This window comes from Carcharhinus amblyrhynchos, chromosome 3 (genome assembly GCF_965287045.1).
Source record: "Carcharhinus amblyrhynchos chromosome 3, sCarAmb.v2.hapA, whole genome shotgun sequence".
NCBI classification, from domain to species: Eukaryota; Metazoa; Chordata; class Chondrichthyes; order Carcharhiniformes; family Carcharhinidae; genus Carcharhinus; species Carcharhinus amblyrhynchos.
The window spans coordinates 1123809-1141139 of record NC_137326.1 but is presented as its reverse complement, the minus strand read 5'-3'; the positions used below and the strand labels follow the sequence as shown (position 1 = coordinate 1141139).

The 17331-nt window shown below is 43.7% G+C and overlaps 1 protein-coding gene across 2 annotated transcripts in view; it reads left to right on the top strand.

The window, feature by feature from the left end:
• qrich1 (glutamine-rich 1) overlaps nt 1–17331 on the top strand; it is a 68911-nt gene that overhangs the window by 26158 nt on the left and 25422 nt on the right. For both annotated transcript variants that reach the window (XM_080218600.1, XM_080218601.1), the window contains exon 3: nt 9907–10869. In XM_080218600.1, the coding sequence (XP_080074726.1) occupies nt 9907–10869 (963 nt within the window). The remainder of the gene's footprint in view (nt 1–9906; nt 10870–17331) is intronic.

Below are 17331 nucleotides of genomic sequence, written 5' to 3'. Positions count from 1 at the left end.
GATAAAGCTTATTTTGAATGCATCAACAGATTAGTCAATGTCAAAACAGACCTACAGCACCTTCTGGATAAATACAGAAGTGTATTTAAAGAGAGACTTTGCTCAATGAAGGGAACTCAAGTCTAACTCAAAATAAGGCCTAATAGTTAACAAAGTTTCAAAGCAAGAATGGTGCCATATACAGTAAGTCCCAAGGTTGAAGAAGAATTAGTGTGACTTGTTAACACTTGTTAACTTGTATTAGAGCCATTTACTGAGTGACTGGGCTACCTGTCACAAAGCCAGTAGGTTCAGTTTTTGTATTTGTGGTGGCTTAGCATAAATCCATTGTTGTATGCTGATCTGCTTCCTTTAATTGAAGATTTGTTTGCTGGGTTATAAGGTGGGCGGAAATTCAGCAAGATTGATCTTTCACAGCACACTTAAAAGTGAATGTAGCTACTGAGTCTCAACTACTGCTTACCGTTAGTAATCTGCATTTGACCTTTTTCATTATAAAAGATTGGCTTTTGGAATATCACCTGCACCAGCCGTGTTCCAAAGATTGTTAGATCAGATTTGAAGTGGTTTCTCTGATGTACAATGTTACCTGGATGATATTCTAATTACAGGATCCAGTGAACAAAAACACTTGAATAATTTAGGGCAACATTGGAACGTCTCCAAGCACATTGTCAAACACCAGTTCAGTATTTAGGTCACGTTACTGAATGTAAAGGCCTGTATAAAGCACCTAAAATGATGGAAAATATTTTAGAAGCGCCACAACCAATAAATATGGTAGATGTACTCATGATGGAGAAAGTGGATATGATATTGAAAGGAACAACAGCTGGAATATATCACCCACATCCTGTTTTGAAAGGATGCGAAGAAAGCTTGAGTTGACCATCTGAGGTGGGTGTCTATCGTGGGACATAATGAGTGATCATTCCTCCTAGTCTGCTTGGAAGATTCTTGAATAACTGTATGAAGGGCATTCTGGTATAGTCCAGATGAAGGAATTAGCTCATAGTTATTTTTGGTGGCTGGGTCTGAGTGCACAGTGACACTGTCCCAGTTTTTCTTCAGTCCTGTGCATGAATAAGAAATACACCACTGTTATCTCCTTTTACACCCTTGGGAGCAGCCTAAAGTGCAATGATTGTATATAGATTTTTATAGATCTGTTTGTGGATTACATATTCTTAGTCATAAATGTGCACTCAAAGTGACCAGAAGTTGAGATATAACTGAAATAACAGTTCAAAGACTTGATATTTTTGCAAGATTTGGTAGACTGGAGCAGATTGTTCGCAATAATGGTTCACAGTTTGCTTCACAAGTTTTGAGGATTATCTCAAAGTAAATGGAATTCAGCATATCTTTTATAGAACCACAGAATCTCTACAGTGGAGGAGAAGGCCATTTGGCCTGTCAAGTCTGCACCAACTCTCCAGAAGAGCCCCTCGCCCAGACTCCGTCCCATTCCTGCAACCCTGCCCATTCACCATAGATTCACCTAACCTGCACATCCTCTGTTACTAAGGAGCAATTTAGCATTTCCAGTCCACTTATCCTGGTGCTGTAAGGCAACAATGCTTACCATTGTACCACCGTACCGCCCTGAGGCCACACCTGGAGTATTGTGTTAGTCAAGGACAGTATTACAGTGGCAGAAAGGACGTTTGATGAGGACTTGTCTACTGAGGTAGTATGGGCTGAGTTTAGAAACAGGAAAGGAGAGGTCACCCTGTTGGGAGTTTCCTATAGTCTCCAAAAAGTTCGAGACGTAGAGGAAAGGATTGCAAAGATGATTCTGGATAGGAGCGAAAGTAACAGGGTAGTTGTTATGGGGGACTTCAACTTTACAAATATTGATTGGAAAAGCTATAGTTTGAGTACGTTAGAGGGGTCAGTTTTTGTCCAATATGTGGAGGAGGGTTTCCTGACACAATATGTAGATAGGCCACATTGGATTTGGTACTAGGTAATGAACCAGGCCAGGTGTTAGATTTGGAAGTAGGTGAGCACGTTGGTGATAGTGACCACAATTCAGTTACGTTTACTTTAGCAATGGAAAAATATAGGTATATACCACAGGGCAAGAGTTATAGGTGGGGGAAAGGAAATTGTGATGCAATTTAGGCAAGATTTAGGGTTCATAGGATGGGGAAGGAAACTGCAAGGGATGGGCACAGCTGAAACGTGGAGCTTGTTCAAGGAACAGCTACTGTGTGTCCTTGATAAGTCCAGGCAGGGAGGAAATGGTCGAGCGAGGGGATCGTGGTTTACTAAAAAAAGTTGAATCTCTTGTGAAGAGAAGAAGGAGACCTTTATGTCAAGATGAGATGTGAAGGCTCAGTTAGGGCACTTGAGAGTTACAAGTTAGCCAGGAAGAATCTAAAGAGAGAGAGCCAAGAAGAGCCAGGAGGGGACATGAGAAGTCTTTGACAGGTAGGATCAAGGGCAACCCTAAAGCTTTCTATAGATGCGTCAGGAATAAAGAATGACTGACTAGGATAAGATTAGGGCTAGTCAAGGACAGTAGTGGGAGGTTGTGCGTGGAGTCTGAAGAGATAGGAGAGGGCTAAATGAATATTTTTCGTCAGTATTTACGCAGGAAAAAGACAATGTTGTCGAAGAAAATACTGAGGTACAGGCTATTGCACTAGACGGGATTGAGGTTCATGAGGTGTTAGCAATTCTGGAAAGTGTGAAAACAGATAAGTCCCCGGGCTGGATGGGATTTATCCTAGGGTTCTCTGGGAGGCTAGGGAGGAGATTGCAGAATGTTTGGCTTTGATCTTTAGGCCATCGTTGTCTACAGGAATAGTGCTGGAAGACTGGAGGATAGCAAATCTTCTCCCCTTGTTAAAGAAGGGGAGTAGAGACAACGCTGGTAATTATAGACCAGTGAGCCTTATTTCTGTTGTAGGCAAAGTTTTGGAAAGGAATAATTTGATTAGGGATAGTTAACAGTTTTGTGAAGGATAGGTCATGCTTCACAAACCTTATTGAGTTCTTTGAGGAGATGACCAAAGAGGGAGGTGAGGCTAAAGCAGTTGGTGGTGTATATGGATTTCAGTAAAGCGTTTGATAAGGTTCCCCATGGTAAGCTATTGCAGAAAATACAGAGGCGTGGAATTGAGGGTGATTTAATGGTTTGGATCAGAAATTGGTTAGCTGTAAGAAGACAGAGGGTGGTGGTTGATGGGAAATATTCATCCTGGAGTTCAGTTACTAGTGGTGTACTGCAAGGACTTGTTTTAGGGCTGCTGCTGTTTGTCATTTATAAAAAATGACCTGGATGAGGGCATAGAAGGATGGGTTAGTAAATTTGCAGATGACACTAAAGTCGGTGGAGTTTTGGACAGTGCGGAAGGATATTGCAGGGTTATGGAGGGACATAGATAAGCTGCAGAGATGGACTGAGAGGTGGCAAATGGAGTTTAATGCAGAAAAGTGTGAGGTGATTCACTTTGGAAGGAGTAACAGGAATATAGAGTACTGGGCTAATGGTGAGGTACTTAGTAGTGTGGACGAGCAGAGATATGAGTCCACGTGCATAGATCTCTGATTGATAGGGTTGTTAAGAAGGCGTACGGTGTGTTAGCTTTTATTGGTAGAGGGATTGCGTTTCAGAGCCGTGAGATCATGTTGTAGCTGTACAAAATTTTGGTGCGGCCGCACTTGGAGTATTGTGTACAGTTCTGGCCACCACGTTATAGGAAGGATGTGGAAGCATTGGAAAAGGTGCAGAGGCGATTGATTAGGATGTTGCCTGGTATGGTGGGAAGGTCTTATGAGGAAAGGCTGGGGGACTCGAGGCTGTTTTCGTTAGAGAGAAGGTTAAGAGGTGACTTAATAGAGGCATATATGATGATCAGAGGATTAGATAGGGTGGACAGTGAGAGCCTTGTCCCTCGGATGGAGATGGTTAGCATAAGGGGACATAGCTTTAAATTGAAGGGTGATAAATATAGGACAGATGTTAGAGGTAGGTTTTTACTCAGAGGGTAGTAAGAGTGTGGAATGCCTTGTGTACAACAGTAGGGCATGTAAATGGTCATTGGATAACACATGGATTATATTGGAATAGTGTAGGTTAGATGGGCTTTAGATTGTTGCGCCAACCTGTGAAACCATTGAGAGAATGAAGAGTCTGTACTGTGCTGTAATGTTCTATCACCAATAAGAAACACTCTAACCACTCTTCCTCGACATTCAATAGTGTTATCATCACTGAATTCCCCCACTTCACTTATTGGGTCAAAGCTGAATTCCTAGGGAATCCTAGAATTCCCTCCCTAACAGCATGTGAACTGCAGCGTTTCAAGCTATCACCTTCTCAAGGGCAATTGGGGATGGACATTAAATGCCAGCCAGCGACGCTCGTCCAACAAATGAATTTAAAAACCTAAAGAGCTATGTTTATATAGCAATGGTCTGCATATGTACAAATCTCTATCTTAATAACTGATGGGAGAGTTGTAAAATATTTCAAGTATCCGTGAACACATAGACCAGAAGCTCAACTTCATAGAATCCAGACAGTGCAGAGGAGGCCATTTGGCCCACTGAGTCTGCACCAACTCTTTGACAGATATTTCACCCAGGCAATTTCCCCCACCATAATCCTACACATTTCCCATGACTAATCCATACGTGGACTGCAGGAGGAAAACTTTGTAATCAGAGAGAACCCATAAGACATGGGAAGAATGCAGACTCCCCACAGATAATCACCCAAGGCCAGAATCAAACTCTGGTCCCTGGTGTTGTGAGGCAGCAGTGCTAACCATTACAACACGCACAGAGAAGTTTGACTGTATTTTTTAAAAGATTAGCCAGTGATGGTTTTAAAACTGAAGGTTTGGAGTGAATCAAGATGTTTTAGAGTGGGTACACAAAGTCCAGTAGGGAATATCCTAGCATTCAACATGACAGTATAATAACCTATTTGAGGGCAATTCTGAAATGCAGAAGTAAGCTGGTCAGAATTGTCAGCACTGCAGGAAAATCATTGGTAGACAGCAGAAACAGCTTTATGCTGTTTAACAAGGCAATTAAGAGGAAAGTTCAGGCCATCATCATGATCCCCCTCATTCTTTATATCCTTAATTTGAAGGGCTTACACTTTTTAGAAAGCTAATTGCCATGAAAAGTCTGTTCAAGAGGTCTTTTGTCCCGACTGCTATGTTTACTAAGTAACATTGTAAATACAACGCACCGTTTTTGTTTCTTTAACTGCAGTTTTATAATGGCAGAGTGCAACATGCTATGTTTGTACGGCGTGGATAAATGTGATACATGCACAAAAAATACTGCGGTGGGGGTGGGAACCAGAACAGGACAGTAAGTGTGGCTTCTGGGAGAAAAAAGTGAGACTTGAGATCAGGGGGCAATCGTGGGTCTTGGAGGGACTGGAGTGCATTTGCCTTAATGGAAGAAGTATAGCGGGTAAAACAGATAACTGAGAGCCTGGATTACTGCATTGGATCATGATACTGCAATTATGGAGACATGGTTAAAGGTGGGGCAGGACTGACAGCTTAACATTCTGGGATATTGTCGTTTTCGACAGGTCAGAAGGGGAAGCAAAAGGGGTGAGGGAGTTGTATTGCTCATCAGGGAGCAGAACACAGCTGTGTTGAGGGAGGAGCCATTGGAAGATCTTGTAGTGAGGCATTATGGATGGAGCTCAGGAATACAAAGTGTGAAATCACAACATTGGGAGTTTACTACTGACCCTCCAACAGCCCGCAGGAGACAGAGGAGCAGCTGTGTAGTCAGATACTGAAAAGGTGTGGGGGGAAAAAAAGCAGGGTCGTTGTGGTGGGTGACTTTAACTTTCCCCATATTGACTGGGAATCCCGTACAGCCAGGGGCTCAGATGGAGAGCAATTTGTTAGATGTGTCCTGGAGAGCTTCTTGATACAGTACATTGACAATCCAACAAGGGAGGGGGCCATACTAGGTATTGGGGAATGAGCCGGGCCAGGTGATCACCGCTTCAGTTAGCGACCATAACTCCACAGAATTTCTGGTAATCAGGGATAAGGCCAAGAGTGGCCCCCGGATGAGGGTGCTTAATTGGGCAAGAGCCAATTACATCCTAATTAGACAGGAACTGGGGAATGTGGATCGGAAGTGGCTATTTGAGGGCAAATCCATGTCTGGCATGTAGGAGGCTTTTAAAGGCTGGTTGATTGAAGAGCAGAACAGGCATGTCCCTGCAAAAATGAAGGATTTTTTGATTTTATTATTGTCACATGTATACAGTGAAATGGAATGTTTCTTGCTCGCTATACAGACAAAACACCATTCGTAGAGAAGGAAAGGAGAGAATGTAGAAAGTAGTGTTACAGTCATAGCCAGGGTGTAGAGAAAGATCACCTTAATGTGAGATGAGTCCACTCAAAAGTCTGAGCAGCAGCGGGGAAGAAACTGTTTTTGAGTCTGTTGATATGTGACCTCAGACTTCTGTATCTTTTTTCCAAAGACGGAAGTTGGAAGAGAGAATGCCCAGGGAACGTGGGGTCCTTAATTATGCTGGCTGCTTTACTGAGGCAGCGGGAAGTGTAGATAGAGTCAATGGATGGGAAGCTGGTTTGTGTGATTGACTGGTTCCATTCACAACCTTTTGTAGTTTCTTGCAGCCTTGGGCAGAGCAGGAGCCATACCAAGCTGATGCAACCTGAAAGAATTCTTTCTATGGTAGCATCTGTAAAAGTTGGTGAGAGTTGTAGGTAACATGCCAAATTTCCTTTTACATAAAAATGGCAGGACTCGGGAGCCATGGATGATGAAATTGTAAACTTAGTCAAAAGGAAAAGGGGCACGTATGATAAGTCTAGGCATCTAAAAACTGACAAAGCCCTTAAGGACTAAAAGGAGCCGTGAAATGTCTTTAGCAAATGGCCAAGGAGAATCCCAAGGCTTTTAATGTATATCTTAATAGCAAGAGGGTAGCAAGAGAAAGAGTAGGCCCATTCAGGGACAGTGGAGGGAAATTATGTGGAGCCACAGGAAATGGGTGAGATTCTTAATAAATATTTTGTATTGGTATTAATCCAGGAGAAAGACATGACGGATGTTGAAGTCAGGATAGGTGTGTGAACGCTGTAGAGAATGTCAATATATTGAAGGAGGAAGTGTTGAGTATCCTAAATTACATTAAGGTAGACAAGTTCCTGGGGCCCCTTAAAGGGAAAATCATGCTTGACGAATCTACTGGAATTCTTCAACAATGTAACTAGCAGAGTTAACCAAGGAAAACCAGTGGATGTGATTTAGACTTTCAGAAGCTTTTCAACAAGGTCTCACGTAGCACACTACTATGTAAAGATGGCACATGGGATTGCAGGTAATTTCTTGAGATGGATAGAAAGCTAGTTAGTAAAGAGTTGGCATAAGTGGGTATTTTTCTGATTGGCAATCAGTGACTACTGGGATTCTGCAGGGACCTGTGCTAAAACCCCAACTGTTCACATTAATGATTTGGAAAAGGGAACCAAATGTATTATCTCCATGTTTACAGATAATATAAAGTTGGGTGGGAGGATGCAAAGATGCTTCAGCGTGATTTGGACAGGCTGTGTGTGAGAGCATCTGCATGGTGGATGCAGTGTAATGTGGAGCAATGTGTGGTAATCCACTTTGGTAGCAATAATAGGCAGATTATTACTTCAATAGGTGAACACTCAACAAGATCTTGGTGACCTCACTGAAAGTAAGTGCGCAGATACAGCAGGCAGTAAAGAAGACAAATGGTGTATTGCTCTTCAAAACGAGAGGATTTGAGTATAGAGTTAGGGATGTTTTACTGCAGTTGTGCAGGATGTTGGTGAGTTTTTAAAATTTATTTCTTATTGTCACAAATAGGTCATAAACCGGTGAATTTACTGTGAAAATCACTTAGTCACCACAGTCCAGCACCAGTTCAGGTACATTTTGAGGGAGCATTTAGCATAGCCAATGCACCTAACCAGTGTGTCTTTCAGATTGTGGGAGGAAACAGGAATACCCAGAGGAAACCCATATAGACACAGGGAGAATGTGCAGATTCCATACAGTCAGAGACCCAAGCCGGAAATCTAACCTGGGTCCCTGGTGCTGTAAGGCAACATTGCTAAGCATTGTACCACCGTACCGCCCTGTGAGGCCACACCTGGAGTATTGTGTGCAGTTTTGGTGTCCTTATCTGAGGAAGGATGTCCTTGCTGTAGAGGGAGTACAGCAAAAGTTTATCAGGCTGGTTCCTGGGATGGCAGGTTTGTCATTTGAGGAGAGGCTAGTTCAGCTAGGATTATATTCACTGGAATTTAGAAGAGTGAGGGGGGATCTCATAGAAAATTATAAAATTCGAACAGAATTAAACAGAGTAGATTCAGGAGGAATGCTCCCAAAGGTGGGGGAGACCAGATCTACGGGGCATTGTTTGAGATTATGGGGTAAACCTTTTAGAACTGAGGTGAGGAGAAATTTCTTCACCCAGAGGGTGGTGAAGGGGTGAATTCCACACATACAGAATGTAGTTGAGGCCAAAATATTGTGTGATTTCAAGAAGAAATTAGATGTAGCTTTGGGGCTAAATGGATCAAGGGATACGTGGAGGAAGGGGGATTCAGGATATTGAATTTGATCAACCATGATCAAAGCGAAAGATGGAACCACCTCAAAGGGCCAAATGGCCGCCTCCTGTTTCTAGTTTCTATGTTTCACGTGAGGGTTAGAGGAATTTTCTAGATTCAGTTGTTGTGCTTTATGGCCACTGGGTTCTATTTTCCTGACTTACCTGACTGGTGGAATAGGAAGTGTTTAGTCACTAACTCAGCAATCACATGAGGCTTCATTGTTTTTCGCATATATGCTGCAAGTGTACTTGTGTGGGGCTGTCAATGAGAGCAGGATTGGACTCGCCCACCATGTCCCCCATCACAGGCTGCTCACATTCAGCATAGCATCTTGTCAAATAATCAATCTCAAACTTTGGTGAAAATACAGTTCATGCAGTGTCATTTTTTTGAGTGACTTGCATTGTCTAGCAAGAACTCAAATGTACAATCAAATCAGCGCTATCAAGTATAGAGTAAACTTGTTTAGTTCAACTAGGCTGTGCTAGTTTGGTTAGGATTGTATGTTTTCTTGGAATCTTTCATGCAATGCAGAAACTTGTCAATTTTTTAAAATTAAAATGATGCAAGTTGCAGAGGAGGTTTACTAGGCTGATACCGGAGTTGAGGGGGTTGAGCTATGAGGAGAGGCTGAATAAACTAGGCTTGTACTCGTTGGAGTTTAGAAGAATGAGGGGAGATCTCATTGAGACGTATAAGGTGATGAATGGGATGGATAGGATAGAGGTGGAGAGACTCTTCCCGCTCAAAAAAGACAGTAGGACTAGGGGGCACAGCCTCAAGATAAAAGGGGGGTGGTTTAGAACAGAGTTGAGGAGGAACTTCTTCACTCAAAGGGTGGTGAATCTCTGGAATTCTCTGCCCGTTGAAGTGGTGGAGGCTGCCTCGCTAAATATTTTTAAGACGTGGGTTGATGGGTTTTTGATAAGAGAGGGGATTAAGGGTTATGGGGAGAGGGCGGGAATGTGGAACTGAGCCACGACAGATCAGCCATGATCTTATTGAATGGCGGGGCAGGCTCGAAGGGCTAGATGGCCTACTCCTGCTCCTATTTCTTATGTTCTTATGTACCCAAACAAGCTAATCATAAGCAAAGGTTTTCAAGGTCACCCAAGGTCATTGTAGAATCCATATCTAAGTATAGTTTTACTGTATATCAACTTAAACTATTCCTCTCCACCATCATCCATGTCATGCTTTTAAATGGTTGTGAATGTATGACTAGAATATGAAAAGGATAACATTGAAGTCTTTTTTTTCAAAATGCATGTTTGTCTCGTTTTTGCAGGTTCAGGTTCAGGTGCAGCAATCGCCACAGCACATCTCCAGCCAGCAGCTGTCTCCCCAGCTCCATCCATCCCCTGATCAGATTCAGGTCCAGGTGCAGCCTCAGTCAGTGACTGCCCAGCAGCAGCAACAGTCTTCACAGCAGATTCAGACCATGCACAGTCCAACCACAGCTCAGCAACTTCAAGCCACTCAGATCTCTGTGCAACACATCCAGCCTTCCCAGCAAATGCAAACATCTGAAATCTCCGATGAACATATTCAGCAGCAACAGATCCAAGCTCAGCTTGTCTCTGGCCAAGCTCAGCAGATTCAGATCCAAACAGTGAGCACCCTTTCTCCCACTCAACAACAAGACTCTCCTCGTGAAGGGGAACGGCGCTCCAGTACTTCAAATGTACTCCAACCAGTTAAGAAACGCAAGGTGGATATGCCCATCACGGTTTCATATACTATTACTGGGCAACCTGTTGCTACAGTGCTGGCTATTCCACAGGGGCAGCAACAAGGGTATGTGTCTCTAAGACCTGATCTTTTGACAGTGGACAGTGCTCACCTCTATACAACAGCAGCTGGTACAATCACCAGCCCAGGTGGTGAGACATGGGCCATCCCTGTGTATTCCACACAACCTCGTACTGATATGCAACAACTGACTGCCACACATGTAACTATCCCTCAGGAGGCCTACAATGTCGTACAAGTCGGTGGTTCACCTACTGCTGTAGCAGCTGTGAAGTTGGAGGACGATAAGGATAAAATGGTGACCTCTGGATCTGTGATGAAAAACTCTCATGAGGAGGTGGTTCATACACTAGCCAATACCATCTTTCCAGCACAGTTCATGAATGGCAATATCCATATTCCAGTGGCAGTACAAGCCGTGGGAGGCCCATACCAGGCACAAGCGCAATCGGTGCAGCTGTGGGATCCACAACAGCAACACCAGCCACAGCAGCTACAGGTAAGAGCAGCAGGTGGGATGTACATTTTGGAGAAGCACAGAGCAGTTGAAATCTGCAAGCATTGTCACTTGAAGCAATCCTTGCTGAGCTAGCTCCGATTCAGTGTCTCCTCGATTAAAGTACATCAGGGAATAAAACTAACTTCCAGCTGATCACTAACATGTGAATCCCATTTTAAATTCTGTCTACATGGATGTTGAGCGAGAGGAAGATCAGCTGTGACCCTTTTCCTGGGTCCAGACCCATGCCAACAATCCCCTTTTCAGCTTTTAGTTAAAGAATGGCTTTGGTGAGACACTTGATGCTACTTAAGATCAAAAAGAACATAAGAAATAGGAGCAGGAGTAGGCCATCTAGCCCTTCGAGCCTGCCCTGCCATTCAATAAGATCATGGCTGATCTGAAGTGGATCAGTTCCACTTTCCCGCTCTCTCCCCATAACCCTTAATTCCCTTGTCTATCAGAAACCTATCTACCCGTGACTTAAATATATTTAGCGAGGTAGCCTCCACCACTTCAACGGGCAGAGAATTCCAGAGATTCACCGCCCTTTGAGTGAAGAAGTTCCTCCTCTACCTCTACCCTATCTATCCCCTTCATTATCTTATACATATCTATAAGATACCCCCTTGGCCTTCTAAACTCCAATGAGTACAGACCCAGGGAGCTGCAATCCAACAAAAGTTTCTTCAGTGGCTTATATTCACTGCCTTTCATAAATTGTCTTTTTAACTTGAATAAAAGTTTGAGTGGCTGGATCTGAAACTGCCTCACTAGTGAGTATTCACTGATTGTATGACCTTGGGGGCCAGTTGAGGATGGCAAAGTACCAACATGAACTCTGGACACAGTAGGCCTGGCTGAGGCACTGATTGAATCCTTGAAGTGGTGAAATTGGTTGGGATTACAGTTGGGGGGTATTTAAAAGGTTGGCAGTGCTTAAAGTAAGAAAGTCAACATGTCCAGATGGAAGGCAGTCAAGGTTGAGGGAGGTAAGTGTTGAAATAATAAGATGGATGCAATCTTACAATCGCCTTTCAATTTGAGAATGTTGCCAAGGACGAGAGGATTGCAAATGCTACAACCCTGTTTGGAAAAGGAAAGGATCAATCCAGCAGCTACAGGCCAATCAGCCTAACCATTGGTGGGGAAACTTTGTTCATACTTGGGCTGACAAGGCCAGTATTTACTTGTCCTTGAGAGGTTATTCAGGGACAAAATTGTCAACTGGAGAACATAAGAAATAGGAGCAGGAGTAGGCCATCTGGCCCTTCGAGCCTGCCCCACCATTCAGTAAGATCATGGCTGATCTGTCGTGGCTCAGTTCCACATTCCCGCCCTCTCCCCATAACCCTTAATCCCCTCTCTTATCAAAAACCCATCAACCCGCGTCTTAAAAATATTTAGCGAGGTAGCCTCCACCACTTCAACGGGCAGAGAATTCCAGAGATTCACCACCCTTTGAGTGAAGAAGTTCTTCCTCAACTCCGTTCTAAACCGCCCCCCCTTTATCTTGAGGCTGTGCCCCCCTAGTCCTACTGTCCTTTCTGAGCGGGAAGAGTCTCTCCACCTCTATCCTATCCATCCCATTCATCATCTTATACGTCTCAATGAGATCTCCCCTCATTCTTCTAAACTCTAACGAGTACAAGCCTAGTTTATTCAGCCTCTCCTCATAGCTCAACCCCCTCAACTCCGGTATCAGCCTAGTAAACCTCCTCTGCAGTCCCTCCAAGGCCAAAATATCCTTGCATAAGTTTGATCACCCCAATGTCAGTGCCTGAGAGTTTGATTTTGTTCAATGATGGAGGATTGATGTTCATTGTATCGTTGGTGCTGTGTATATCAACTTTCAAAAGTGTTTGCTAACAAATCCATCACGTGGTTGTTTATCAGAGTCAAAACCCATGTAATTTGAGGGGCAGTGGCAGCACGGATATGAGAAAGCAGAATAACAATGAATTATTACTCCAAACTGAAAGGAAGGATACATCGAAGGTCCCTCGGGATCAATATTGCAGCCATTGCATTTTGGATAATAATCTGGACATTCAGGTCATAATTTTAGTTTTCAGCTGACAGCTTGAAAACATTTCTAAACAGTGAGTATAGTAACAGGCTTTAGAAGAACACAAACTGGTGAAATGGTGAAACTGCTGCAGGTGGATTTAATATATTAAAGGCTGAACTACAAAGCTTCTGATAAGAATGAAGTGCAGTATAACCCAAATGATGCAGTGTTAGCGGGAGGAAATGGACCAGACAAATTTAAGAAAGCTGCTACAGTGGGATCCTTGGCTTTATTAAAAGAAAGGAAACGATGCTTCCTTTGGAAATCGCTGCTTAAACCTGGACTGGATTAGGCAAACCACCACCACACACACCCACACCCCCGTTCTTTAGAAAGGTGGAAAGGAGTAAGGGAAATATACCAGAATGGAAAAAGTTACTCTAGTTATGTGGAGAAATGGGGAAAAAACTGAAATTATTTAGAACAGTAGAAGTGAGGTGTTTCTTGATTTGAGGAATGTAGACATCCTGTAATTGTTCTGTAGAAGGCAGTGGTGAGCAGTCTCCTTGAGTGTATGTGTGCTTGCTAAACTATTTGAGTTGACAATATTGGTGTGAGTCTAGAGTCACATGTAGACCAGACCAAGTAAAGATAACAGATTTCTTTCCCTAAAGCAAAAGTAAAGTTGGTTTTAGTCACAGGTAGGCTTACATTAACACTGCAATGAAGTTATTGTGAAAATCCCCTAGTCGCCATATTCCAGTGCCTGTTTGGGTACACTGAGTGAGAATTGAACATAACATAAGAAATAGGAGCAGGAGTAGGCCATCTAGCCCTTCGAGCCTGCCCTGCCATTCAATAAGATCATGGCTGATCTGAAGTGGCTGAGTTCCAGTTTCCCGCTTTCTCCCCATAACCCTTAATCCCCTTGCCTACCAAAAACCTATCTACCCGTATCTTAAATATATTTAGCAAGGAAGCCTCAACCACTTCAACGGGCAGAGAATTCCAGAGATTCACCACCCTTTGAGTGAAGAAGTTCCTCCTCAACTCCATTCTGAACTCTTCTCTTCCCCCCGCCACATCTTGAGGCTGTGCCCTCTCGTCCTTCTGTCCTTTCTGAGCAGGAAGAACCTCTCCACCTCTACTCTATCCATCCCTTTCTTCATCTTGTACATCTCAATGAGATCTCCCCTCATCCTTCTAAACTCTAACGAGTACAAGCCCAGCTTATTCAGCCTCTCCTCATAGCTCAACCCCCTCAATTCTGGTATCAACCTAGTGAACCTCCTCTGCACTCCCTCCAAGGCCAAAATATCCTTGCGCAAGTGCGGCGACCAAAACTGCACACAGTACTCCAGCTGCAGCCTCACCAGTGCCCTGTACAGTTGCAGCAAGACCTCCCTACTTTTATAATCAATCCCCCTTGCTATGAAGGCCAGCATCCCATTAGCCTTCCTGACCACCTGCTGCACCTGCAGGCTGGGTTTTTGCGACTCATGCACAAGGACCCCCATGTCCCTCTGCACCATAGCATGCTGCAGCTTTTCGCCCTGTAGTAGTCCTTCCTACCATTATTCCTACCAAAGTGGATAACCTCACACTTGCCAACATTATATTCCATCTGCCAGGTCCTCGCCCACTCGCTCAGCCTATCTAGATCCCTCTGCAGACTTTCCACACCCTCCAAGCAATTTGCCATTCCACCAATCTTTGTGTCATCAGCAAACTTCAACACCTTACACTCGGTTCCCCCCTCCAGATCATCTATATAAATGGTAAATAGCTGAGGCCCCAGCACTTATCCCTGGGGCACTCCACTAGTCACCAATCGCCAATCCGAAAAGCACCCATTGACACCCACTCTTTGCCTCCTATTTGACAGCCAATCCCCTATCCACGCTAACACCCTACCCCCAACTCCATGCCCCCTAACCTTTTGTAACAACCTCTTGTGCGGCACCTTATCAAACGCCTTCTGAAAATCGAGAAACACCACATCCACGGGTTCCCCTCTATCCAATGCACTAGACACAGCCTCATAGAATTCCAATAAATTCGTCAGACACGACTTCCCCTTAACAAAACCATGCTGCGTCTCCTCTATCAAACAATTCTTCTCAAGATGCCTCGCTATTTTCTCCTTGATTACGGATTCCAGCATTTTTCCTACAACAGACGTTAAACTAACCTGCCTATAATTCCCTGCCTTTTGCCTACTACCCTTTTTAAACAGCGGCGTAACATTAGCCGTTTTCCAATCTTCCGGCACTTCCCCGGAATCCAGCGAGGTTTGGAAAATAATCACCAAGGCATCTACTATCACCTCCGCCATTTCCTTCAGAACCCTGGGATGCATTCCATCCGGTCCTGGGGACTTGTCCACCATCAGTCCCTCTAGACTGTTGAGCACTGCCTCTCTCGTAACAATGATCTCACCCAGGCCCTCCACTCCTACCATCTTCCCATCGTTAACACTCGGCAAACTATTCGCGTCCTCCTCCGTGAAGACAAAAGCAAAAAAGTTATTCAAGGCCTCAGCCATTTCCTCATCCCCCACCACTAAATCCCCCCTCTCATCCTCTAAGGGTCTGACATTCACCCTAGCCAGCCTTCTCCTTTTTTATATATTTATAAAAACTCTTACTATGCTTTTTTATATTTAGCGCTAGCCCAGCTTCATAGTTTATCCTTCCTTTCTTTATCAACTTCTTCGTCATTCTTTGTTGATATTTAAACCTCTCCCAATCCTCATGGCAAATACACCTAACCAGCTCATCTTTGGAATGTGGGAGGAAACCAGACCACCTGGAGGAAACCCCCACAGACACAGGAGAATGTGCAAACTTCATACAGACAGTGTCCCAAGCTGGAAGTCGAACCTGGGTCCCTGGAGCTGAGAGGCAGCAGTGCTAACCGCTGTGCCGTCCCCTAATGCAGGGGTGTCCAAACTACAGCCCGCAGGCCACATCTGACCTGCAGTATCTTGTAGAATTTCAGTAAATAAAATTAATTTAAAAATGAATAGCCTGCTTTTCTCATCTGCAGTTAAATAATTGATTATTTTGTCAGAGCATTTGCTAATGTTTGACATTTTTACTCATTTATATATCATTTCTCAGTGTAAGCATGGCATTGTTTCTTTGTAATTGTCATATTTCTCTTTTTTGTTCTGAATCATATGCTGATTACAAAAAAGATCCAAATTAAAACTTATTCATTTAAAATTTATTCATTCATTTATAAAACTAATTTTTTTTCTTTGCTTCACAAAAATGTGTAAAATATACCGGAGTTGAGGGGATTGAGCTATGAGGAGAGGCTGAATAAACTAGGCTTGTACTCGTTAGAGTTTAGAAGAATGAGGGGAGATCTCATTGAGACGTATAAGATGATGAATGGGATGGATAGGATAGAGGTGGAGAGACTCTTCCCGCTCAAAAAAGACAGTAGGACTAGGGGGCACAGCCTCAAGATAAGGGGGAGGCGGTTTAGAACAGAGTTGAGGAGGAACTTCTTCACTCAAAGGGTGGTGAATCTCTGGAATTCTCTGCCCGTTGAAGTGGTGGAGGCTGCCTCGCTAAATATTTTTAAGAAGCGGGTTGATGGGTTCTTGATAAGAGAGGGGATTAAGGGTTATGGGGAGAGGGCGGGAAAGTGGAACTGAGCCACGACAGATCAGCCATGATCTTATTGAATGGCGGGGCAGGCTCGAAGGGCTAGATGGCCTACTCCTGCTCCTATTTCTTATGTTCTTATACGATCTGGCCCTTGTGCTGAAAAGTTCAGATATTGCTGCCCTAATGAATGAAGCAGGTGGATTTTTATGACAATGAAGTCTATTCCATAAAGGCTTGAAAGCAAAAGATTCTTTAATTGAAAAATCTAGGTATCTAATTACAATATATAAAATACCGACAGGGCTGGACACACTGGATGAGGGATGTTGTTTCCTCTGGTTGGTGTTTGGAGGGGGAGGGGGGGAGACGTCTAGAACAAGAGATCACTGTCTCAGGATACCATTTAGGACTAAAATGAGGAAAGATTTATTCACCTGGAGTGATGAACCTTTGGAATTCTCCATCACAAAAGGCTGTGGAGGCCAATATATTTTTTAAAAACCATAGAATTCTTACAATGCAGAAGAAGACCATTTCTGGCCCATCGAGTCTGCACCCACCCTCTGAAGGAGCACTCTACATAGCCCACCGCCCCCTGCCCCACAGTAGACTTACCTGCACAAAGCTGTTACCAGTCAACTTTGGCCAAATTCTGTCTTTTAATAAAATCTGCCATCCCCCAATCCAAAGTTGTATTTTCCAGGACATCTTTCTCCTTACCCATAACACATTTAAACCGTACCATGTTGTGGTTGCTATCACTAAAATGCTCCCCCACTGCCGTTGAACATTTGTCCAGTTTTGTTCCCCAGAACCAGGATGCAAAGATTT